The following is a 26,074-nucleotide window of genomic DNA, read 5'->3' as shown; positions in this document are numbered from 1 at the left end:
AAACGATTCTGTGCAGATGGTGGCCGACATACTTGGAACATGCTTGCCTCATCCTTGCCTGGTGTCTCTAACATGAGAGCGTGTCTTAAGCATTGTTTCTCACGCTCTTTAGAGTGCTGTCTGCAGCTAGAAGTATTCTTTGATACGTAAATACACATGCCTTAAGGGCTAAGACTTTGAGACCCAGTGTGTACATAACATGTATACACAAACTCACGTAACATGGTACAGCACATGTTGTCGGTCATGATGCACTAAATTAATTTCATGCCTCACCTTCACAATGGGCCCTACCTGCTTGTGAAGGAACAGCGTGAGACAGTGCGGAAAGCGTAACCGCACACAGCCAGGAAGCACTGTGTTCCTCGGCCCTTCTGGAATCTCTTGAGCGTGATCTTACTGCAGGCGAGCGGCCACCCCAGGAGTGAAGCCAGCTCTGACTATTGGCTCTGTGGATCAGTGAGGTCTCTGCTTCTTCTTCCACCTTCATTCTTGTTAAGGACAATTTGCTTGAAAACCTGTGAGCAACAGTAATTTGATACTTCCAAGCTCTGGAAAAGGGATGGCATAGGAAGTTTAAGCAATTGTTTAAAAATGTGTATTTCTATTTTATTGAATGATTTTATTATGAGGATTAAGAATTTACTGTGTAGGGCCTCCCTGGTGGCACAGAGGTTAAAGACAGCACTATCAAGCTATCTTCAGCCACTGTAGCACGAGTTCGAGCCCCAGGCAGCAAGCTACCCGCATGGTGCGGCAGACCTCTCCTGTCTCCCCGCTGCTCCCCTCAGCAATGTATTTCAGTCGATCTGCCTGTTCTGTTCCCCACTCTGTCACTGGTGAATCCTCTCACCCCCCCAACACCTCTGACTTATACCCCAGTTCTTGTATGCATAAATAATCTTTAAAAAAAAAAAGAATTTACCATGTAGTTTGACGCTCCCATTTGAACACTGTACCATTATCTGCCCTTGGGAAGGCACAGACCCTCATCTTTATGTCATTGTGACTCGTTTATTTAAATTTCTGTGTTGCTCGTTTCTATTAATGGAGAAACCTGTCATTAAGGAATAACTCTGCTTTTCGAGGCGCTGACAAGGTGCTGCTGCATGCATTCGATGGCCGGCCAGCCGCAGCCATGGAAGGGGTCCAGGCCGGGTACTTCTTCTCCATTCCTCCTTCTGTCCTGAGAAGTGGGCAGGTGAGCGCTTAAACTTCATTTTACACTCTGTGAAAAACACTTTAAAATGTGAGCTTTACTGGGCCTCCCCTGGTGGCACAGCAGTTGAGCGCTGGGCTGCGAAGCTGCCTGCAGCCTCTGCAGTGCCAGTTCGATCCTCGGCTGCCAGTGGGGGTCCCACATGGCACGCAGACCTCTCCTGCCGCACCCTCTGCTCCCCTCAGCAGTGTATTTCGTCAGTCTGCCTGTTCTGTTCCCGCTCTGGCTCTGGTGAATTCTCTTACCCTCCCATGCTTCTGACTGTACCCAGTGCTTGTATAAATAGATGAATAAATCTTTAAAAAATAAATAAATAAATAAAATGTGAGCTTTACTTAGGTTTGTGTGATCCTGTTCTAGTTAAGTTACAGAAATTTATCCTAGGTCTTTACCTCAGACTTACATAAAAATTAACTCAAAAATGGGTGAGAGACCTAAGTGTAAGAGCTAAAATTATAAAACTCCTAGAGGAAAACAGACCTAAATGTTTGTGATCTTGGATTAGGTGATAGTTTCTTAGGGCATCAAAAATAGATAGATTGGACATCTTCCCTGGGGCCTCCCTGGTGGCGCAAGGGATTAATCACCACACTGAAGCAATCCGCAGCCTCTGAAGCACGAATTCGATCCCGACTGGCCAGGGAGAGCAACCCACATAGCGCAGCAGACCTCTTGTGTCTCTCCCGCTGCTCCCCTCAGCAGTGTACTTCAGTCAATCTGCCTGTTCTGTTCTCCACTCTGTCTCTGGTGAATCCTCTCACCTCCCACATCTCTGGCATGTACCCCAGCTCTTGTATGCATCAATAAATAAATCTTTAAAAAAAAATTGGACATCTTCCAAATTTAAAAATTCCACAATAAAAAAATCTTTGGAGGGCCTCCCCTGGTGGCGCAGTGGTTGAGCGCTGGGCTGCGAAGCTGCCTGCAGCCTTAGCAGTGCCGGTTCAATCCCCGGCCACCAGCAAGGGTCCCACATGGCGTGCAGACCTCTCCTGCTGTGCCCGCTGCTCCCCTCAGCAGTGTATTTTGTCAGTCTGCGTGTTCTGTCCCCCGCTCTGGCTCTGGTGAATTCTCTCACCCTCCCGCGTTTCTGATTGTACCCAATACTTATATAAATAAATAAATCTTTAAAAAAAAATCTTTGGAGCTGGCCTCCCTGGTGGTGCAGGGGGTTAAGATGCAGCACTATGAAGCTATCTGCAGCCACTGCAGCACAAGTTTGATCCCCAGCCAGGGAGGTGACCCACATGGCCCAGCAGACCTCTCCCGTCTGGCCCACTGCTCCCCTCAGTAGTGTATTTTAGTCAATCCACCTGTTCTACTCCACACTCTGTCTCTGGTGAATCCTCTCACCTCCCACACCTCTGGCCTGTACCCCAGTTCTTGTATGCGTAAATGAATAAATCTTTAAAAAAAATCTTTGGAGCTATTATGTTTCAACATGCGCTGTCAAGAGAGTAAAAGATAAGCCACAGACTGAGGGAAAATACTTGCTAGTAACACATCTGAAAAGGGCCTCATGTATATAAAGCAGCATAACAACAATGAAAACAACTCAATTTGAAAAAAAGACAAAGGATTTGTATAGACATTTCTCCAAAGAAGACACACAGATGACCAATATGCCACACAGAAAGGAGTGCACACTGTTAGCCCTCAGGGAGGTGCCAGAGGTTCAGTGAAGTGTTGCTTCTACCTGCTTAGCTTGGTAGGACCTCAGGAAGCTCAGCTCCTGGTCAATGGGGAGAGAAGTGGAAGCACAAACCACCCCCCCCCCACACACACACACACACAAGGATGTTCACAGTGGCATTTGTCCTAACGGCTAAAATGGAAACAACCCAAATGTCCATCCACTATGAATAAACAGAATGGGGTGGTCTCCACAGTGACATGTTATCCTGTGAAAATGAATGAAGTACCAATCCATGCCAAAGCATGGACAAACCTCCAAATTATCATGCTTCACAGAAGCAGCCAGACACACAGGCCCGGCTCCCTGCTTAGGCTCTGGGGCTCCAGGCGTTCTCTGTAGCTAATGTCCTGCTGAAATCTAACTGCTAGTAGTGGAAGAATAAAGTGTCATCCACTTGTGAATATTTTTTTTTTAAGATTTGTTTTTATTTATTATTTATTATTTCATTTATTTATGCACACATGAACTGAGGTGTAGGCCAGAGGTGCAGGGGGTATAAGGTCTCACCTAAGACAGAGTCAGAAGCAGAACAGGCAGATCTACTGAAACCCGCTGCTGATGAGAGTATTGGGCAGTCAGGAGAGGTCTGCTGCGCCATGTGGGTCAGCTCCCTGGACAGGGATCGAACACAGGCCTCAGTGGCAGTGGCTTGATAGAGCTGAGACTAACCCCTGCCCTACTAATTGAATATTAAAGCGTGAATTTGGGGTTCCTGCAGAACAGAATATATTAGTATATGACTTAATGCTCTTTTTTTTCTTTATTTCTTACATTCAACACTTAATAGCTTTCTCTTTTCTTTAAGAAGCAGAAACTTGTCAAACAGTTGCCTTTAACGTCAATGTGCTTAGAAACAGATTCACCTGCACTAGGACCAGAAAAGCAGGTACATGATTTTCTTGTTTCTACAGTGTTTCGATTCTATCCTTTATTAGAGTTACTTTTGGGTCAGCATTGTTTCTCCTTGTAGTGAATGAAAACAAGTGGAACAGAATGAGATATAATGGAATCCCATTTTAACGCTAGCTTGAGGGCTTATATTAACTTTATTCCAGATCCCTTCTAAATATAGCTGTGGTGGGGGCCTCCCTGGTGGCGCAAGGGGTTAAGATGCAGCGCTATGAAGCTTATCTACAGCCACTGCTGCAAGAGTTCGATCCCTGGCCAGGGATCTGACCCACATGGCGCAACAGACCTCTCCTGTCTCCCGGTTGCTTCCCTCAGCAGTGTAGTTCAGTACATCTGCCTATTCTGCTCCCCACTCTGCACTCTGTCTCTGGTGAATCCTCTTACCACCCGCCCCCATCTGCACCCTGCACCCTAGCTCTTGAATGCATAAATAAATAAATCTTAAAACAAACAATAGCTGTGGTGCTCCAGAGAATATCATCTGATGTGGGCATATCCTAACTGATGGAATAAGTACAACCAGACAAGTATGTAAAGCATCTTCAGTCAGAAAGATCTGGATTGAAATCCCATCTTTGCTGTCCACAAGTTGTGTGACTTTGGGCAAGCTACTCCATCTCTCTGAAACTTTTTCTTCCTTCACAAAATGTGAACAAAAAAATACAATACTTTGAAGTGTGGTGAGGATTAAGTGAATAACGTGTATGAAGGTGCCTAGCAGTATTTGGTTTATGGTAGGAACTCGATAAATGTTTACTTTTCTTTTTTGAATTGGCCTCTTATCCTGAGGCTCTATTTCTTGTTGATAAAGTCACACATTCCTTATGTGATCTTTGCTGTATGTTTCATTGTCAGCCACAAAGAGTCATATTTTCAATATCGCTGCTGCTTTATGATTTCCTGAAATTAAGCAGCAGTGTCTGCTTTCTTCCTCTGGGTAGTACCTGCAGTCATCTCCCAAAGCAGAGCCAGCTAAGCCCCCTGACGCCCATCAGGCCCATCTCCATGCCAGCCAGACTCCAAGGGCAGGCGCTTAGGAGAAGTGGTTTTCAGTGAACTGTGACAGCCTGCTAGGTGGGGTCCAGATGGCTACATGTGTCCATAGATCAGCATTTACAAAAATACAGAGGACAGAGGAAGGAGGAAATAGAGGATCACAGTGCTGGTTATTTTTCCGTTTGGGTGTAGACAGAATGGCACACAGTTGCCCTCCTGGTTAGTGTAAAATAGGAGAAGGACTTGGCATTGTTCTTTCCAAACAGAGAGGAATCCTGAATGCTGATGTCACTCAGTTTTATATGTGTACTTAGTTAATTTAATTAAAAAAATCAGGTACTCAGTGACTATTTCTGGAATGCAAACAATTTTTGAGCTGGATATGCATGTTGTTAAGATGTGTTTGTTCTAAAAAATTAGACAACACAAATAATCATAAACAAGAAAATAAAACCGTGTGCCCTGTAAGGCACATGCCACAAGGCAGGGGTTAGAGAGTAGACTGCCAACAGGTTGCCTGGGTTTGAACCTCCGCAGGGTTCCTTATTGGCTGTCTAGGATCCCTTCCTATCTACAAAGAAGGGTGCTGCTAATGATTGTTCTTATTTCATAGAGTTATTTTGAGAATTAAATGACAAATTCTGTGAGAAGCTTGAAACAAATCATCACCTACAATAAGCACTAAATAAATACAAGTTCTTATGTCCATCCAGATTTTTTTATATCCATTAATATATGCACATATATTTTTTCATAACACATTATTCCATAAATTGTTTTTATGTGCTGAACATTTATATGCACTTTCCCTCATCATGTTTAATGGCTGGGTAATATTCCAGTTTGTGATGCTTCCACGATGTCCTTAACTTGGTGTCATCACTTAGGTTGCTCCCAACACCGCATTCAAAACAATATGGTGATTGGGCCTCCCCGGTGGCACAGCGGTTGAGCGCTGGGTTGCGAAGCTGCCTGCAGCCTCTGAGGCGCCGGTTCGATCCCCGGCTGCTCCCCGGCCACCGGATGAGGGTCCCACATGGCGCGCAGACCTCTCCTGCCGCCCGCTGCTCCCCTCAGCAGTGTACTTCGGTCCTTCTGCCTGCTCTGCTCCCCGCTCTGGCTCTGGTGAATTCTCTCACCCTCCTGCACTTCTGACTGTACCCAGTGCATGTATAAACAAAACAAACGAATAAATAAATAAAAACACATGCCTCTTTATAAAAAAACAAAAAAAACAAAAAAATCAAAACAATATGGTGATCACTCTTTTTTGTTTGTTTTTTAGGACTTATTTTATGGTGGCATGCTTGCAAGACCTGGGGTATAAGCCAGAGGTCTAGGGGGTAGGAGTGAGAGGATTCACCAGAGACAGAGTGGGGAACAGAACAGGCGGATCCACTGAAAAACACTGCTGAGGGGAACAGTGGGAAGACAGGAGAGGTCTGCTGCACCAGGTGGGTCAGCTCCCTGGCTGGGGGTCGGACTCAGGCCTTAGGGGTGATAGTGCTGAGACCTTAACCCCAGCACCACCTGGGAGGCCCAACACTCTTGAACATAAATCCTGGTGCACATTGTTCTTTTCTTAGGCCACATTTTTTGGTTTTTTGTCCTAGTAGTTATTCATCTGACTATTATCATCTTGAGTAGAAGATTTAATAAATAAAAATACATTTCATCAAATCTAAATGCTACTGATTATAGGTGTACCATTGTTTTATGACCAGTAAGAAAGAAACCCTGCCAGTTACACTCGGATGGGCCTCTGAGTATGAGTAAATGCAGTGTGTTCATTTCACAGGTGTTAAAATGTGGGTACAGGGGCCTCCCTAGTACCCCAGGGGTTAAAGACAGTGCTATCAAGCTATCTACAGCCACTGCAGCCTGAGTTCGATCCCCGGCCAGGGAACTACCCACATGGCACAGCAGACCTCTCCTGTCTCCCCGCTGCTCCCCTCAGCAGTGGATTTAAGTGGATCCACCTGTTCTGTTCCCCACTCTGTCTCTGAGGAATCCTCTCACCCCCACATCTCTGGCCTGTGCCCCAGCTATTGTATGCATACATAAATAAATCTTTTTTTTATTTTATTTTTATATTCCCTATACAATTGCAACCCCCTAATATTGACCCCAATCCCTCCCCTCCCGCCCCTTACCCCCCAAAAAGTGTCTCTGGTTCAAGGTTTTTTGTTGATTTTGATTTTCACTTTCTTATAGTTATTCATTTTCCTGGTCCCTTATTTAAGTTTTCTAGATTCCTGCTATGAGTGAGACCATCCGGTATATTTCTTTTTCTTTCTGGCTTATTTCGCTGAGCATGATCCCTTCCAGCGCCATCCATGTTGCTGCAAATTGCATGTGTTTATCTTTTTTGAATGCTGAGTAATATTCCATGGTATATATGTACCACATCTTCTTGATCCAGTCATCTATTTTTGGGCATTTGGGCTGTTTCCAAAACTTAGCTATTGTAAACAGTGCTGCTATAAACATAGGGGTGCAGGTGTTCTTTGGAATTGGTGTTTCTGTGTCCTTTGGGTAAATACCTCGGAGTGGAATTGCTGGATCATATGGAAGCTCTATGTTTAGTAGGTCCAGAAATCTCCACACAGTTCTCCATAGTGGTTGGACCAGTTTGCACTCCCACCAACAGTGCAGAAGAGTTCCTTTTTCTCCACACCCTCGCCAACATTTGTTGTTGCTGGTTTTTTTAATATGTGCCATTCTCACTGGTGTAAGATGGTATCTCATGGTAGTTTTGATTTGCATTTCCCTGATTACAAGTGATGTTGAACATTTTTTCATATGCCTGTTGGCCATTTGCATTTCCTCTTCAGAGAAGTTTCTTTTTAGCTCTTCTGCCCATTTTTTTTTTTTAATTTTCTAGAGGCATGTATTATTTATTTATTTATTATTTGTTTGTTTGGTTGGTTGGTTTATACATGCACTGGGTACAGTCAGAAGCGTGGGAGGGTGAGAGAATTCACCAGAGCCAGAGTGGGGAGCAGAGCAGGCAGAAGGACCGAAGTACACTGCTGAGGGGAGTAGCGGGCGGCAGGAGAGGTCTGCTCACCATGTGGGACCCTCCTCCGGTGGCCGGGGAGCAGCCGGGGATCGAACCGGCTGCAGAGGCTACAGGCAGCTTCTCAACCCAGCGCTCAACCACTGCGCCACCGGGGAGGCCCTCTTCTGCCCTTTTTTTTTTTTTTAATATTTATTTATTTATTTATACAAGCACTAGGTACAGTCAGAAGCGCGGGAGGGTGAGAGAGTTCACCAGAGCCAGAGCGGGGAGCAGAGCAGGCAGAAGGACTGAAGCACACGGCTGAGGGGAGCAACGGGCGGCAGGAGAGGTCTGCGCGCCATGTGGGACCCTCTGCCGGTGGCCAGGGAGCAGCCGGAGATCGAACGGGCGCTGCAGAGGCTGCGGGCAGCTTCGCAACCCAGTGCTCAACCACTGAGCCACCGGGGAGGCCCCATTCTGCCCATTTTTTGACTGGATTATTTTCTTGGTTGTTGTTGAGTCTCATCAGCTCTTTGCAGATTTTTGTGATCAGTCCTTTATCATTAGTGTTGTGTCCAAAATGTTCTCCCAGTTGGTGGGGTTTCTCTTTGTTTTTGTTATTGTCTCTTTTGCTGTGCAGAAGCTCTTTAATTTGATGTAGTCCCAGCTGTTTATCTTTGCCTTCACTATAACTGCTTTGGATGATGTGTCTGTAAAGATGTCTTTGATGTGCAAATCATGTAGTGTCTCGCCTATATTTCCTTCTATGTATTTTATGGTTTCAGGTCTTATGTCTAGTTCTTTAATCCATTTTGAGTTGATTTTTGTGTATGGTGTGAGGTAGTGGTCAAGTTTCATTCTTTTGCATGTAGCAACCCAGTTTTCCCAGCACCATTTATTGAAGAAAATTTCTTTGCCCCAATGCATAGTCTTTGCTCCTTTGTCAAAGATTAGTTGACCATAAATCTGTGGGTTTATTTCTGGATTTTCTATTTGATTCCATTGGTCTGTATGTCTGTTCTTGTTCCAATACCATGCAGTTTTTATGATTATGGCTTTGTAGTAGAGTTTGAAGTCTGGGCGTGTGATGCCTCCATTCCCTTCTTTTTTTTTCAGGAGAGCTTTGGCTATTCGGGGTTTTTTGTGATTCCATATGAATTTCATCAATAATTGTTCTATTTCTTTGAAGAATGACATTGAAATTTTGATTGGAATAGCATTGAATCTGTATATTGCTTTTGGTAGGATGACCATTTTAATAATGTTTATTCTTCCAATCCATGAGCAGGGGATGTCTTTCCATTTCTTTGTGTCTTCTTCTATTAACAGTGTTTTATAGTTTTCTTTGTATAGGACCATTACCTCTTTTGTTAGATTTATTCCCAAGTATTTGATTTTTTTTGTTTCAATAATAAAAGGGATGGTTTTTTTTTTATTTCTTCTTCTTCAGATTTATTGTTTGTGTATAGGAAGGCTACTGACTTTTGCATGTTGATTTTGTATCCTGCCACTTTACTGAACTGATTGATGAGTTGAATTAGTTTTTCTGTGGAGTTTTTGGGGTTCTCTATGTATATTATCATATCATCTGCAAATAGTGATAGTTTGACTTCTTTTCCTATTTGGATTCCTTGTATGTCTTTCTCTTGTCTTATTGCTCTGGCTAGGACTTCCAGTATTATATTGAAAAGTAGTGGTGAGAGTGGACATCCTTGTATTGTTCCAGATCTTAATGGAAATGCTTTCAGCTTTTCACCATTGAGAATGATACTGGCTGTTGGCTTGTCGTATATGGCCTTTATGATGTTGAGGTATGTTCCTTGTATCCCAAGAATTTCAAGGGCTTTTATCATGAGTGGGTGTTGCACTTTGTCGAAAGCTTTCTCAGCATCTATTGATATTATCATATGGTTTTTATATTTCTTTTTGTTGATGTGTTGGATAACGTTGATTGATTTTCGGATGTTGAACCATCCTTGTGTCCCTGGAATGAATCCTACTTGGTCGTGGTGGATTATCTTATGGATACATTGTTGGATTCTGATAGCTAAAATTTTATTGAGGATTTTTGCATCAGTGTTCATTAGGGAGATTGGCCTGTAGTTTTCCTTTTTTGTGTTGTCCTTGTTCAGTTTTGGTATTAGTGTAATGTTGGCTTCATAGGACGTGTTTGGTATTGTCCCTTCCTTCTCAATTTTTTGGAAGAGTTTGTGAAGGATAGGCACTAATTCGTCTCCGAATGTTTGGTAGAATTCATTTGTAAATCCATCAGGTCCTGGGCTTTTGTTTTTGGGGAGGTTTTTGATTACCATTTCAATTTCGCTGCTTGTAATTGATCTGTTTAGGTATTCTATTTCTTCTTTGTCTAGCTTTGGGTGATTGTAGAGTTGTAGGAATTTGTCCATCTCCTCTAGATTGTTGAACTTGTTTCCATATAACTGTTCATAGTAGTTACTGATTATTCTTTTGATTTCTGCTGTGTCCGTTGTGATTTCTCCTCTTTTATTTATGATCCTGTTTATTTGTGCTTTCTCCCTTTTTTCCTTTGTGAGCCTGGCTAGGGTTTTGTCTATTTTATTGATTTTTTCGAAGAACCAGCTCTTGGTTTCATTGATCTTTTGGATTGTTTTTTTAGATTCAATTTCATTTATTTCTGCTTTGGTTTTTATTATTTCTTTTCTTCTACTGGTTTTGGGGTTTTTTTGTTGTTCTTTTTCTAGATCTTTGAGCTTCGAGATTAGGTTGTTTCTTTGCGTTCTTTCTTGTTTCTTGATATGAGCTTCTATTGCTATATATTTTCCTCTTATTAGTGCTTTTGCTGCATCCCATACATTTAGAAAATTGGTGTTCTCCTTGTCATTCAATTCAAAGAATTTTTTAAGTTCTTCTTTGATCTTCTCATTAGTCCAGTGGTCTTCCAGTAGTGTGGTTTTTAATCTCCATGAGGTAGGAGAGTTCCTTGCTTTCTTTTTATGGTTTATTTCTAGTTTGATACCTTCATGGTCAGAAAAGATGGTTGGTATGATTTCAATCTTGGTGTATCTGTTAATGTTTGTCTTGTGTTCCAGTATGTGATTGATCCTGGAGAATGATCCGTGTGCGCTTGAGAAAAATGTGTACTCAGATTTTTGGGGGGTTTAGTGTTCTATAGATGTCTGTTAAGCCCAAATGCTCTAGGTCCTTATTTAGAGCTTTAGTTTCTTTACTTATTTTTTGTCTTGTTGATCTATCCATTGTTGATAGTGGTGTGTTGAAGTCTCCCACTACGTATATGTTTTCTCTGATGTCTGTTTTCAGAGAGGACAACAGTTGTCTGATATATTTTGGTGCTCCTTCGTTTGGTGAATGTATGTTAATGAGTGTTATTTCTTCTTGAAGTATTGTCCCCTTGATCATAATGTAGTAACCGTTGGGGTCTCTTTTTATCTTTTTGAGTTTGAAATCTGTTTTATCTGATATAAGTATAGCTGTTCCTGCTTTCTTTTTTGGTCCATTTGCTTATAGGACTGTTTTCCATCCTTTAACTTTGAGCCTATTTTTATCTTTTGTAGCTAAATGTGTTTCCTGGAGACAGCAAAAGGTTGGGTTTTGTTTCTTAATCCAGGCTGCAACTCTGTGTCTTTTTATTGAAGAGTTTAGTCCATTTACATTTAGAGTTAATATTGATATGTTAGCATCTGTATTTGCCATTGTGTTTGTCTTTCCTTTGATTTTATTTATTTATTCTTTTAATATCTTTTTTTTTTTTTTTGCCTTCTTTCATTGTTATTCGTCCCTCTGAGGTTCTGGCTTTAGGATTCCTTGTAGTATTTTTTGGAGTGGGGGTTTAGTTGTAATGAAATTCCAGAGTTTCTGTTTGTCTGGGAAGGTCCTTATTCTTTCTTCATAGAGGAAGGAGAGCTTTGTGGTATAGAGTAGTCTTGGTTGGCATCTGTTTTCTTGGAGTCTGTTGACTATGTCCCTCCACTCTCTCCTTGCTCGTAGTGTTTCTTCGGAGAAGTCTGATGTCAGCCTGATTGGTTTTCCTTTGAATACTATCTGTTTCTTCCCTCTTGTCACCTTCATTATTTTTTCCTTGTCCTGGATTCTTGGGAGCTTTACTATTGTGTGTCTTGCTGTATTTTTCCTTTTTGTCGTGGAAGTTTGGTGTTCTTCTTGCTTCTTGTATATCAATTTTCAGCTCCTTCTTCACATTTGGGAAGTTCTCTTCAATTATCTCTTTGAATATTTTCTCTGTTCCTACATCTCTCTCCTCTCCTTCTGGTATTCCTATAACTCTTATATTTCCTTTCCTTATGGAGTCAGATAGTTCCCGAAGTCTTTATTCGGTCTTTTTCCTTCGTACTTCTCTTTCCTTTTCTTTTTTGGTTCTTTTTATTTCTGTGTCTTCACGTGTACTTATTCGTTCTTCCATTTCATCTATTCTGCTTTCATTGCTTTTCCCAGAGTTCTTTAGTTCCTCCATTAATTCTTTGATCTCCTGCGTTTCTTTTGCTTCCCCCTTTAGGGACTCAGTTTCATTCTTCTGATCGTTTATTATTTTTCTCATATCATTGTTTTCCTTTATGAGTTCTGTCATTTTTTTAATCATGGCAATTTTAAATTCTCTTTCTGGAAGGCTCAGAAGTTCTTCCAAGTTACTGTCATTGCAATCTGGGGGGTGGTTTTCGTTTTGTGGTGTGCTTTTTTCCTGAGGAGTTGTTAGGTTGCGTGTGGTTCTTCTACTCCCTACTGTCTGTTTTCTAATTTGTCGTATGCATTGGGACACTGTGTTGCTGGGACTGGCCCGCATCTTGGGTAAACTTCTCCGCTCCCCTCTGGCTCCTCCGGGAGCCATCTGTCGGTTTCAAGCAGTCTTTACTGAAGAAAGGTCCCTGTTCTAAAATGCTGATGTGGGGACACACTCCCCTGTGCACCTGGTCTGCCCAGGCGGTGGGTTCCCTTTCCCCCTCTGGGCTTGGACTGCAGGCCAGAAGGGGGCCTGGCTGGGCGAACTTCCCAGCTCACCTCTGGCTCCTGAGGTAGCTTTCTGCTGGTTTCAGGCAGTCTTTAGTGAAGAAATGTCCCTGTTCTAAAATGGTGATGCGGGACACACTCCCCGCGCGTCCAGTCTCAGGCACACTCTTCTGTGCGCCCGGTCTGCCCCGGCCATGTGTGCCCACTACCCCTGTGGGCTCAGACTGCTGATCGGAAGGGGCCTGGCGTGAGCTAACTTCCCACCTGGCCACTGGCTCCTCCAGGAGCCTTCTTCCTTTTTCAAGCAGTCTTTTCTGAAGAAAGGTCCCTGTTCTATGGGGTGTTAGTGACTTTTTTTCTGGTCACTAGGTGCGCCAGAGATCTCTCCTAATGTCCTTGGGCAGCTGTTTTTTTCACCCTGTGGGACAGGGAACAGAGCGGGAATGGTAGGGTAAACCTCAGTGGCTTTGGGGTGCTGTGTCTGCCTTGTGCCCCACCGACGTGGAGAACCCACACCCCGAATTTCGTGCCCCGGGTCTCAGTTCCAAAGCCCTCAGGTCCAGGACGCGGGCTGTAGCCTAGTTCAATGACTGCAGAAATGGCACCTTTTGCACCCCGCTCCCATGCCTGGGCGCCTGGTTCCTGATTACTCAGTGAGGGACTTTCACCTCAGTGAGGGCCCCCGCGCGTCTCCCCGCAAGCCTAGGTCGCAGGCGCGGGGACCCGGGCAGCCGCGATCCGCATTTGCTTTTCAAGCGCGCAGCTTTTCCGCGCAAGCTTACTGGTCAGCCCGGGGCTGTATGCAGGTCTCCAGAGTCTCTGTTGTTCTCTAATGGCGCCTGGAGCCGTTCGCTCACCACAGCGGCGAATCCTGCAGGGTTCTCCACAGCTCCAGTTCACGGGGTGTGGTGGCTGAAATAGTTCCTTTCCACTCAGTCCCGCTTGCTGCATAGTTTGTTCTTGTTGGTCGTTTTGGTTTGTTTTTTCCCTTCCTCTCTGCCGGTCAGAGAGTGCCGACTCTGTGGGTGGGGGAGGAGAGCAGGGTTCTGCGCTTTCCTCCCTTCTAGTCCTCTTTTATGGCAACTTTCTTCTTCAGGTAGTTTGCTGGAGTCATCCGTTTATCTTCCCTGTCCCAGTTCTCACTGGGACCTGCCGCTTTTCCTCCCTATTAACTTTTTTTTTAATGGGAGATCTCACTCACAGCGTCTCCTTGCTGCCATGTTGACCTGCCCTCCATAAATAAATCTTTAAAAAAATTTAAAATAAAAAGTAAAAATAAAATGGGGGTACATCTTAGAATTAGTGAAATACTAGCATGTAACCTATGTAAGGCTGTGGTATTTCCTAAAGAGGCCATAATGTCACTGTGAGGGGAAGACGGGCTGTCACCTTGACGAACCCTCGCTTAGGCTGGAGGCCAAAGAGCAGCTGAGCCTCAGACGGGCGGTCACCAGATATTCACTGCTTGCAGAATGCATCCTGTGCTGTGTGCAGGGACCTCAGTCTCACCCTTGGCTCTTCTCAGAGCACACTCAGTGTTGCAGCCGTGACTTTTTTTCTCTTTCTTTTCTCTCTCTCTCTCTCCCTCTCTCTCTCCTCTCTCTCTCTTTCATTTTTACATCATTTTTCATTTTTGTACATTGTTTACTTTCTTTTCTCAGGTGTAGTCCCCATAGAATTCCCACCACCAGTTCCCCTGTGACCATTGCCACAGTGCCCTGTGCTCTTCCCACCCCTACTTTGATCCCTGCAGAATGTCTCTGATTTATAGTTGCCTGTTAATTTTGCTTTGTTTTCTTTTTTATTGTTACTATTTTTGCCCCTGATCCCAGATTTGGTTCCACTATATTCCTCCTAAAAGTGAGACCATCTGATATTTTTCTTTTTCCTTCTGGCTTATTTCACTGAGCATCATCCCTTCCAGCTCCATCCATGTTGCTGCAAATAGCATGAGTTTATCTTTTTGGATTACTGCATAATATTCCACTCTGTATATATACCACATCTTCTTGATCCAGTCATCTTTTTTTTTTTAAGATTTATTTATTTATTCAAGAACTGGGGTACACGTCAGAGGCACAGGAGGGTGAGAGAATTCACCAGAGAGCAGGGAGCAGAACAGGCAGACAGACTGAAGACACTGCTGAGGGGAGCAGCGGGTGAGACAGGAGAGGTCTGCTGCGCCATGTGGGTTTCTACCTGGCTGGTCAGGAATGGAACCCGTGCTGCAGAGGCTGCAGACAGCTTCACAGCGCAGCACTCAACCCGCTACACACCAGGAGGCCCTCAGTCTTCTATTTTTGGGCATTTGGGTTGTTCCCTAGTCTTACTTATTATAAATAGTGTGCATCCATAGCTTTTAAACTGAAGTTCAGGGCTTTCTCCCTAGCCTAAGTGCCCCCACCCCACTAAAAAAAAAAAAAAAAACAACTTAATCAGTTTTTATCAACATTCTGTTCTGTTTGATCTGCTGTCTCCGAGGATTGCTGCCCTGGAATGCCATGTTTGACTTAGCCTCTCTTCTCTTTCAGGTACGGAATGAGCCCCAGAACATCATCATTTCCGCAGAATACATCGCCCAGGTGAAGGGGGTCTCCGTGGAAGAAGTCATAGATGTGACCACCCAGAACGCAATGAAGCTATTTCCCAGGCTCCAGCACCTGCTGCAGAAACAGCTTTAGAACCACATGCATCCAGACCCAGTCCCCCAGGGGGCAGCACCTGAAAAAAAGGCTTGGATAGTCTGGACTAAAGAAACCAGGTTACAGGGACACAGATTATGGCTTTCTAGAAATATTTCTCTTAGAAATGAAACTGGGACCTCCCTGGCAGCATAAGGGGTTAAGCACAGCACTGTGAAGCTGTCCGCAGCTTCTGCAGCACGAGTTCGATCCCCAGCCAGCCAGGGAGCTACACACATGGCGCAGCAGACCTCTCCTGTCTCCCCACTGCTCCCCTCAACAGTGGATTTCAGTCAGTTCGCCTGTTCTGCTTCCTGCTCTGTCTCTGGTGAATCCTCTCACCTCCTGCACCTCTGGCCTGTACCTCAGCTCTTGTATGCATAAATAAATCTTTAAACAAAAAAAATGAAACTGGGTGCAGGTCCTAAAACCCTGGGCTCTGATCCTGGCTTTGTGCTGCTTTTCAGTGAAGGGTCCTAGTAGGAGCTTGGGAGAACACTGCTGCTTCTTACCTGGCCCCATTCCATGGAAACCCCTTGTGCTGAAACCCTTTTCTTGTGGCAGGGCTGCTCTCTCCGCCAAGAATGAGCCCTACTGTGATGGCCGGGGCTAGGCTGAAGTTGGATATTATGATACATTTACAAATGACTGGACTCTTAAATAGGTATTAACAAATTTGTCTTTCCCCTATTTCTTGCAATTCCCCCCTAGTTTGACAGGTTTGTCTTTATGACAGGTTTCTCAGATGAGCATTAACAAGTCCTGCATTCCAAGGAAAAGGGAGTTAAACATTAGCTGTTGAAGAAAGCAAGCTGGCGCCCACCTGTGTCTGTGCCAACCCCTTTCCCCTCCCTTTTGCGGACCCTAGCCCATTGCCCCCATTTTTTGCCTTTGTATAAAAACTCCTGCACTCTGTCAAAGAGCAGGACAGTTATCTTTCAGATATGAGTCTGCTGCCCTCCTTGTTTGTCTACAAATTAAACCACTTTCCTTTTCCTCAGGCTGTTTCCTTTTATTGGCTGAGGGAAACTGAGGCTGGCGTTCGATATCACCTGCACCTCCAGTTTCACTTCCTGTAGGATTTATCCAGTGAGATTTCAGAGAGGACCAGAGTTCAAAATCGTGATTGTTTTGTGACTTGGAGTTTTGGATTTTTCCCAGAGGCTAGTGTAGGAGGACAACAAAGAGGAAACAACTGAGAGGGTAAGGAAAGGGAGACTTCCAGAAGGAAGTGGCATTTAAACTACAGTTTGCCAGGTGCAGGGGGCAATAGAGCAGGCCAGAGGACCACAAATCCATCCATAAAACACAGGTGCAGGAGGAAGACAGGAGGGGTTGTGGAAAGTGAAACTAGGAAGGTGTTAAATCATCCTGCAAGGTCAACCTCAAAAAGAGCAGCCAGCCATTTCACTTTGGAAACAACAGAAAGGCAGCTTGGAAAGTGTGGTCCTGTGGGCCTCCCTGGTGGCCTAGGGGTTAGTCTCAGCGCTGCAGCCTGAGTTCAATCCCTATCCCTGCCAGAAAGCTGACCCACAGGGTGCCCCAGACCTCTTTTGTCTCCCCGCTGCTCTCCTTAGTTCAGTACATCTGCCTGTTCTGTTCCCCACTCTGACTCTGGTGAATCCTCTCAGCCCCCCACACGTCTGGCCTGTACCCCAGCTCTTGTATGCATAAATAAGTAAATCTTTAAACAAAAAGAATGTTTGGTCTTGTCACAAGACACGAGGTCAAAACCCTGCACCCCCAAATGCCTTAGGAGGGGCTGCCCCTTTGCCGGGTAGAGAAGCAACACCACATTGCCTGGGGCTGAGGCCTGTGGTTGCTGATGGCATTAGGACCCTCTCGTCCAGCCCCACCTCATCCACACAGGGTTCCCATCAAGATTTCACAATCCCTAGCCCACACTCTGGGAGTGTGTGTGGGGGGGGGGGGCGGGGTTCTTTGGAGTCCTTCAAGGATGAATTCAGCAAAGTCATCTTAAGGGCACAGGTGTGTTGTTGAGAAAAAGAGATACTTGCATAGCCTTAAGCAGGCAAGGACAAGGTTGGGGGTGGCCTTTTGTTTTGGGGATTTCTCACTGAGGAATTTCTCATGTTGGGATTAGGTTGGTTTTCTGTAAGATTTAATCCTCTTCCCACCCACCTCCTCTTCCTGGCCTTATGAAATTTCCTGGCTTAATAACTGTTAATTATCCTGCCCCCACCTCTGGCTCATCCAGGCCAGGGGACCAGGCAACAGGTGTCCAGGTGCTGGCTTTCCCAGCAGGATGTTCTGCTCAGTGGAGGTGCTGGTACTACTATCAACCCCAGGGCGACACAGAGTTTTATCAGGGAAGCAGCACAACTAATTTTCCAAGTTCCCAGAAATATAGTTGGAGACAGTTAAGTCATGAGAAGGGCGTGCAATTCATTGAGGTAACAGTGCTAAAGTGGGGGGTGTAACTCAGTGGTTATGTTACAGGGCAGGGAGAGGGGCAGCCCAGACCCCGCAAACCTGCCTGCTCTAAATAGGTTCTGCCATCTGCTGCATGAACACAAAACATATGAGATTTTTTTTTTTTTATATAGAGGCATATTTTATTTATTTATTTATTTGTTTGTTTGTTTTGTTTATACATGCACTGGGTACAGTCAGAAGCGCGGGAGGGTGAGAGAATTCACCAGAGCCAGAGTGGGGAGCAAAGCAGGCAGAAGGACCGAAGCACACTGCTGAGGGGAGCAGCGGGCGGCAGGAGAGGTCTGCGTGCCATGTGGGACCCTCCTCCGGTGGCTGGCGAGCAGCCGGGGATCGAACCGGCACCGCAGAGGCTGCGGGCAGGTTCGCAACCCAGTGCTCAACCGCTGCGCCACCGGGGAGGCCCAAAACATATGAGATTTTAATGAAAAGGAACTTTAATACAATTAGTAAACAATACAGGAAAGGCAAAGAATATAGTTTCTAAATCAAGGACCCAAAGTTACCCGTCCCCTCATGGGTAAAAGTGCACACAAACGGGATTGGCCCAGAGTAAGGCCCCAAAGCCTGCCACAAGTCTAAAGCATCTTCCAGTGGGGACCCATAGAAAAGAATCAGGAACAACCAGACAAGTCTGGAAGAAAAAGAGCAAAATCAAAATCAAGACAAAAACCGCCACTGTCTCCTCCCCATGAGTCTCACCCACATCTGTGTCACCCAGTCCACGACCAGAAGGCAAGCTCACTTTCTTCGCGTGTTTCTCAGCTCCATGTGCCTCCTCCAGGTCTCCTTCTGGCTCCATCCTGCTTCCTTTCTTCCTCAGTCTACTCTGCATCTTCTTCTCTCCCTGCTCAACTCCACCCTCCCTTTTGGATGGGGCAGGAAACCTGAAACCTCCCCCTTTCTTGGGGACCACCCTGTTATAGTTAGTGAAGGGGGAAAGAACAGAAAACCTGAAGGAGACTAAAACCTGGGTCACACTAAGCCAAGAGCTGGAGGTGGGGGTAGAGGGATTAACCCAACTACGGAAATCAGGATCCTCAGGTGCCAGAGCCTTAAAACAAGGCCCAAGACCCAAGCAGGTGTCAGAGCTGTGGGGAGGGTCTGGAGCACAGACACTGACCTGAGGGTAAAGATATGGAGATTAGGCCTGATAGAGGACAGGAATAGAAAAAAAAAACGGACACAGTTATGGAAACTAAGATCCTTTGGCTCCAACACCTAGATTACAAAGCATAAGACCCAAGCAGGTATCAGACTGCTGAAAGGAGTGTCTAGAGCACAGGCCCAAGGGTAAGGATATGGAGACTGAGCCCAACAGACCCCAAAGGTAAAGATATGGAGATTGAGCCCATTGTAGAATCTCAGGTCCCTTTTGAATTTTATGTAGTTATCCAAAATTAGCAACCAACTGAAAGCTCATAAGGAGTGACCCCTCCCAAACAGAAGACTACATCAGAGCAGTCTCTGCACAGGCTGAGGGCAGCACTCCCACTGCCCACCTGTGCCTATGCAGGTGCCTCGTTTTACCCACTCTCTCCCTCTGCAGGGCAGCAGCCTCCTGCCTGCCCCTGAGCTGTATCATGACGGGATTTCTCCTCACTGACCTCCCTCAGGGAACACAGCTCTCCTCAAGGCCGCCCGCCTGCGACCATGCAGGCCTCTTAGCAAACCTGTCCCTTCTGGGGCAGCTCTTCCTGTTCGCTTGTGTCTATGCAAGTATCTTTTACTGTTTTATCTCTTCCCTAGTAAACCTGCCCTTTAAATATAACTAATGTCTCTGTCTCCTGTCTCGTGGAGAAACTTGCCTGGAGAAACTTGCCTGGGGAACTTCCCACGTGTCACTGAAACGGGAGCTCTGGGGACACCTTTCCCAAAGTGAACCCAAGGACCCCTCACTCCAAACCCACTAACTCCAAAAAACCACATCAGTTAGAGTTTAATTCTGCTCATACCTAAATTTTTAGGCTAGGGCTTTCTGTTGCAAATAGAGGGGAGTCTAACTGCACTATGATTCACTTTAGGCTGAGCAAACAAAATGCCTTGTGGTGGCCTTTATTACGCGTCTAGCTGGTGGGCGATAACTCACCACAGGTCTCTGGGGCCCAGGAGTGCCTTTTGCCCCAAATTCTTCAAGGACGGTTTACAGCCAAAAGCCAAGGGCAGAGGTAAATCTCCCAACTGGAGCAGAGGGCGGCCTTGTTCACCGCAGGCTGGTGTCAAAAAGAGGACGCCTTCCTCCAGTCCAGGATCAGCTTCATAAACTCAGGGCCCCTCAGTTGTGAAGGGAAACCTCCATGAGTGAGTGTGGCCCCTCTTGGGCCAGCTCCACTTTCCCCCACAGGTCTGGGGAGGAAGAAAAAGGGGAACACCTCCTCCATCCAAAAACAGACATTCTTATTTCCTATGATTGTTTAGGGTTCCTGGGTCCAATTCCAATGTCAGTGTGAATTGCCAATAAGCAATTCTCAGACACCAGCCTCTGGAGAATTCCAGTCAGTTCTGACACCATCTGCCCTGAGATAGCATCAGATTCCTCGGGCTCAGCCTCCTGAGACCATCCTCACCTCAGGACCCGCAGGGCCAAAGCCCCAGCTGCCAGCGCCACTGACCACTGGCTGCACCCACGGGCCCTCACCCCTCCCGGGGGGCTAGTTTGCTAGAAGGACACACAGATGCACCTGCTGCCTGGGTCACCATTGGTTATAAAGGCTGTGACTGGGGTGGGGAGGGCGGGGGAGGGGGGCGTGTTGGGCAGCAAATCATTGGCCACTGGCAAGTGAGCTTAATCTTTACTTCCCCCAGGCTCCTGGCAACCAGCTCCCCAAACATAACAAAGACACTTTTGTCCCTCTCAACAGGATTAGGGAAGCAGCCAGCCAGCAATACAGTGAAGATCAAGTAGATATTTTGGTCATTCGAACATTTGTACTGATTATAAGCCATAGTATCCTGGACTAGATCAGGGGTAAGTTATTTTTCACATCTGGGAACATCCAGAAATGTTTCCAAGTGAATGAATAGCACCCCCCAAAAAAACCTACTAAGTCACACCAAATAGCAACAGTGTACTTGAGGTGGTGGGGGACCCCCAAAGCCTTTGAACCAGGGTCTCCGGAGGCACCCAGGGAACAGGGCAGCTGCCCCTCCCCCTCACTTGACGGGCAATGTTTGCCTTTTTGAGAAACACTTAGCTTTGGGCCTGGCCTTTTTCATTGAACCTGAGTTGATGAATCAAGGTCTGGCAGGAGGGGTTAGGCCCCTGGGCTGATTCACACCCCACCACATTAAAATGACTCACTCATAGCAGGAATCTAGAAAACTTAAATAAGGAACCAGGAAAAGGAATAACTATAAGAAAGAAAATATCAAAATCAACAACAACTATGAACCAGAAACACTCTATGGGAGATGGGGGGGCGGGGAAAGGAGGGATTGGGGTCAAAATAAGGGGGTTGTAATTGTATGGGGAATATAAAAATAAAATTTAAATAATAAAAAAAAATAAAATAAAATGTTCAGGCTTAGGAACCCGAGACAAAGGGTGACAAAACAGAAGGTAAATGTGTCACAGTGGGGCCTCCCTGGTGGCACAGGGTTAAGGCTCAGCACTCTCAAGCTATCACCAGCCACTGCAGCCTGAGTTCCATCCTGGGCCAGGGAGCTGACCCACAGGGCACAGCAGACCTCTCCTGTCTCCCCGCTGCTCCCCTCAGCAGTGGATCCGCCTGTTTTGCTGCCCATTCTGCCTCTGGTGAACCCTCTCACCCCGCCCCCGCACCCTATACAAGAGCTGCACCCCAGTTCTTTTTATTTTTAAAGATTCATTTTTTTCATGCATACAAGAACCGGGGCATGGAAGGTTTGGCGCAATAACAAGAAGGAGAGCCAGGCCAGTTTCTAACAGGCAGAAACTTTATTGCACCCTGGGTGAGATTTGCCAACTCTCATGGGGGTCGGAGAAGTCGCACCCATTGTCGGGGGAGATGTCCTTTTATAGGGTGAGGAGAGGTTAGGCAGGAAAACTGTGTTGGGGGGGGGGGGGGAACAGGTTTAGGCGGAACAAAGTTGTTTTTTGTGGAGCCAAGTTGTTTTTCTCCTGTTTATGGCTTCAGTTTTGGTTTGATGGTATCAATGGTACTGGTGTCAGGGCCATCTTGTTTTTTGCTGTGTGGGCTTCCTTATTCCTGGCCCCTGCATCGACCTTTCAGGGCACAGGCCAGATGTGCAGAAGGGTGAGAGGATTCACCAGAGACAGAGAGGGGAACAGAACAGGCAGACTGACTGAAATACACTGAAATACAGTGGGCGAGACAGGAGAGGTCTGCCATGCCATGTGGGTATCTCCCCAGCTGGCTGAGAATTGAACCAGCACTGTGGAGGCTGCAGACAGCTTCACAGCACTGTTGCACCCCAGTTCTTGTATGCATAAATAAATAAAACAACTCTTTTAAAAAATAAATGTTTCACTGATGTAAAGACAAATGCCCCAGAGAGGCCAGACCCACTGGCAGCCCATCTGGCAGCAAGACACAGCATCAACTCCAGGGACAGGAGCTCAGGCCAACCAAACTGGCATCAGCCTGCCCCCTGGGAGGCTGTGAAAGGTGACACTAGCCAAACAGGATCTGACCCAGGTGAGCCCAAGATGGCTGCACCGGGCAGGGGAGGGACATGTCCCCAAAAGCTGTGGCAACAGGCACCTTTTATTACACTCTTGGGCGTGCACCTATTCCAGCGATCCAAGTCTCAGTCAAGGACGCAACACAGAGGCCAGGGCTGCCCCTGAGGCCCTGAAGCCCCCGCCCGCAGGGTGACCAGCACATTCCACTGACTCTGAAGGTCTAAACTAGTGCAGATAACTCATCTTTGAAGACATCTTTTGGTGACTCAAATTCCATCTTCAAAATATCTAAGTCTAGGGCCTCCCTGGTGGCACAGGGGGTAAGTCTCAACACTATGAAGCTATCAACAACTGTTTTGGCCTGAGTTTGATCCCAGCCAAGGTGCAGCAGGCCTCTCCTGTCTCCCTGCTGCTCCCCTCAGCAGTGGATTTCAGTGGATCCACCTGTTCTGCTTCCCACTGTCGCTGGTGAATCCTCCTACCCCCTGCACCTCTGGCTTGTACCCCAGCTCTTGTATGCATAAATAAATAAATCTTTAAAAAAAATCTAAGTCTAATTATGGAATGAAATGAACATGCTTACATAACTTAATTCAATGTTTTCCTGGTGATCCGAGCACATAATTTTATGCTTCATAATATTTGCAAATAATTCAGACAAGACATTGAAGGATTAAAGAGGTGGCATTTCTGTATCTCTGGAGATGCAGGTTATCCAAATATGGCATTATCTGAAAAATAAAGAACAAAAAGCCATTGTCATTAACACACAATACATTTTATGGTCTTCAAAATATCCTCGAGGGCAGAGAGGACGAGTAGCTAGGTTCTGTTTCACAGACACAGAGACTAAGATCTAGAAACACTAAATGACCAAGGCCAGTGATCCAAGCAGAAGCTGAGCCTGAGGGAGACTGACAGAGCTTGATGGAGCTTCTGTGTCCCCTCCAAGTTCCTGCGTTGAAACCCTACCCCAGGGCCTCCCTCGTGGTGCAGGGGTTAAGTCTCGGCACAATGAAGCTATGACCAGCCACTGCAGCCCAAGTTCCATCCTGGTCAGGGAGCTGACCCACATGGCCCAGCAGACCTCTCCTGTCTCCCCTCAGCAGTGTATGTCAGTGAATCCTTCTGTTCTTCTCCCTACTCTGTCCTTGGTGAATCCTCTCACCCTGCCCCCCACCCAAGTACCTCTGGCCTGTACCCCAGCTCTTGTATGAGTAAATAAATAAAATAAATCTTTAAAAAAAAAAAAAAGGGTAAGAAAGAAAGAAACCCTACCCCAGTGTGCTGACTTAGGAGGTGAGGTGCCAGCGAGACGTGACTGAGAAGGTAGAGCCCCGGAGAGTGGGATCTGTGCTGGGTGACCAGAGGCCAGAAAGCTAGCCCCTCTGCCCAGCTAGGACAAGCCACTGGACACCCTCTGCATGCCAGGAAGATGCCCCTCACCTAGCCCACCCCTGCTGGTGCCCCTGCCTCAGACTTCTAGCCTCCAGAACCCCGAGACAGGAAAGCCTGTTGTCAAAGCCCGTCCCTAGCTACGGCAGTGGGACTGAGAACCGTTGGCATGAGCGTCCACTGCTATCCCCGTCCTGCCTTCACACGCGCGGGGGAAGACTGAAGGCGGAGTGTGGAGACTGCCTGCTTAGAAACCGCTTTCCCAGGGCCTCCCTGGTGGCACAGGGGTTAAGTACAGCACTGTGAAGCTGTCTGCAGCCTCTGCAACACAAGTTCGATCCCCGGCCAGGGAGCTACTCACATGGCGCAGCAGACCTCTCTTGCCTCCCTGGTGCCCCCTCAGCAGTGTATTTCAGTCAATCCACCTGTTCTGCTCCCCACTCTGCCTCTGGTGAATCCTCTCACCTCCCCACACCTCTGGCCTGTACCCCAGTTCTTGCATCCATAAATAAATAAATCTGAAAAAATGGAAAAAAGAAAAAAAAAGAAACCACCTTCCCGGGCCTAACAGACACCAAAGGAGCCCCAAACTCGAGGGCTTCGACAAAACCTGGACCTCCTTCACCCTTAACCCTCCAGGCCTCTCAGCACTCGCAACCCTCAGGCCAATCTCACGCTGATTTTTATCCCTGATGACACTGTCCAGGCCCGTGGCCCTGGTCAGGCCCGGGGCCCTGGTCACTGCCATGCCCTGGATGCATCTCAGCTCCCAGACGTTCCGGCCCAGCGGCCCTGACCGCCCACCCCACCCAGGGCACACACCTCCACCGCCCAGGCCCCTCGAAGTTCCTCACCAGGGCCGAGCCCACAAGCCACCCGATGTGCTGAGGCGCGCACGAATATTTGCTGAATGAATGAATGAATGAATGAATGAAGGATGAAGCTCTTCCTCGGACTTAGGGAAGCTCACTGCCCGCAGACGTGCCTTCCCGCCGTCCCTTCTGAGGAACACGCGCCAGTGCTGAGGCCCTCCTGCCCCCTCCCGCTGTCAACTGTCTCAAGAGGAATGTGGTCAGAACCCCGCTCCTTCTGGAAAAAACACTCCTTGTCTCAATATTTGTTCAACAAATACTTGCAGAGTGTCTGGACTGTGCTGGACGCCATACTAGGGACTGTTATGATAAAGCAGCGACGGCTACACTTTCGGGAGCTTGGCCTAAGGAAGTGATAAGAGCGGAGGGAAAGAAAGCTGGGGGGCCAGATGTTGGGGCGCTATTTACATCAGGTGCTTCCTGATGAGTTGAATATTTTTTTAAGATTTACTTTATTTATGCATACAAGAGCTGGGGTGTAGGCCAGAGGTGCAGGCTGCTAGGGGGTGAGAGAGCTCACCATAGACAAGATGGGGAGCAGAACAGACCAATTCACTGAAATACACTGCTGAGAGGAGCAGCTGGGAGACAGGAGAGGTCTGCTGTGCCCTTTGGGTCAGCTCCCTGGCTGGGGATTGAACTCGTGCTGCAGTGGCTGCTGATAGCTTGATTGCACCACCAGGGAGGCCCCAACCTGCCCTTTTGGATACAACTAATGACTGTGCAGAGACTTAACCTGAGACTTAACCTCTTGCGCCCCCAGAGAGGCTCCTATGCATTGACTTTTGAAAAAAATCTGAGTAAAATGAGGGAAAGAGGCACAGCTCTGGGCCCAGGGACACTGTGCCCCTGTCCCTGAGGCGGGAGACAGAGGGGCCTGGTCCAGGATCAGGAGAAAAGTCACAGTGGTGGAAAGAGGCAGGGAGGGCAGAGATGTGGCTGGAAAAGCACCTGGCCCTGGTGGCGGGAAGCTGACCAGCTCAGGGAAGGATGTAAAGGGGCTGACAGTGGAGGATGGGACAGGCCCTGCAGACTGGGGGTTGAGACCAGACCCAGCACTGATGCTGAAGGCATAGCTGACATGGCTTCTGGGGTGCTTCTGGGGCCTAGAACCCAGTGCTAGCCAGGGGTCAGGGGCGTGGCTGTGTGTCTGTGGCATCTGCGGTAACATCAAGTACAGGCTACAGTCTGCTACCTGCAATCTGATAGATGCTTCCAGAACACAGGAGAAATATCAGGGCCAGAAATAGAACGTGGGCAGCATCAGAAAG

The 26,074-nt window shown here is 46.7% G+C and overlaps 1 protein-coding gene across 6 annotated transcripts in view; it reads left to right on the top strand.

Moving 5' to 3' along the window:
* Window positions 1-15,685, top strand: part of TATDN3 (TatD DNase domain containing 3) — a gene marked incomplete at both ends in the record, with an annotated part of 28,759 nt that extends 13,074 nt beyond the window's left edge. For 2 of the 6 annotated variants that reach the window (XM_084244848.1, XM_084244846.1), the window contains 3 exons: window positions 1,089-1,201; window positions 3,721-3,801; window positions 15,309-15,685. In XM_084244848.1, coding sequence (XP_084100974.1) covers window positions 1,089-1,201; window positions 3,721-3,801; window positions 15,309-15,458 — 344 coding nt within the window. Of the gene's footprint in view, window positions 1-1,088; window positions 1,202-3,702; window positions 3,810-15,308 lie in introns of those variants that run through there. The other 4 variants (XM_084244847.1, XM_084244845.1, XM_084244850.1 and 1 more) reach the window with 4 other exon arrangements.
* Between the last annotated feature and the right edge of the window lie 10,389 nt (window positions 15,686-26,074).

This window comes from Talpa europaea, assembly GCF_964194135.1.
Source record: "Talpa europaea genome assembly, chromosome: 10".
Lineage (NCBI taxonomy): Eukaryota > Metazoa > Chordata > Mammalia > Eulipotyphla > Talpidae > Talpa > Talpa europaea.
This window is presented reverse-complemented; position numbering and strand designations above follow the sequence as displayed.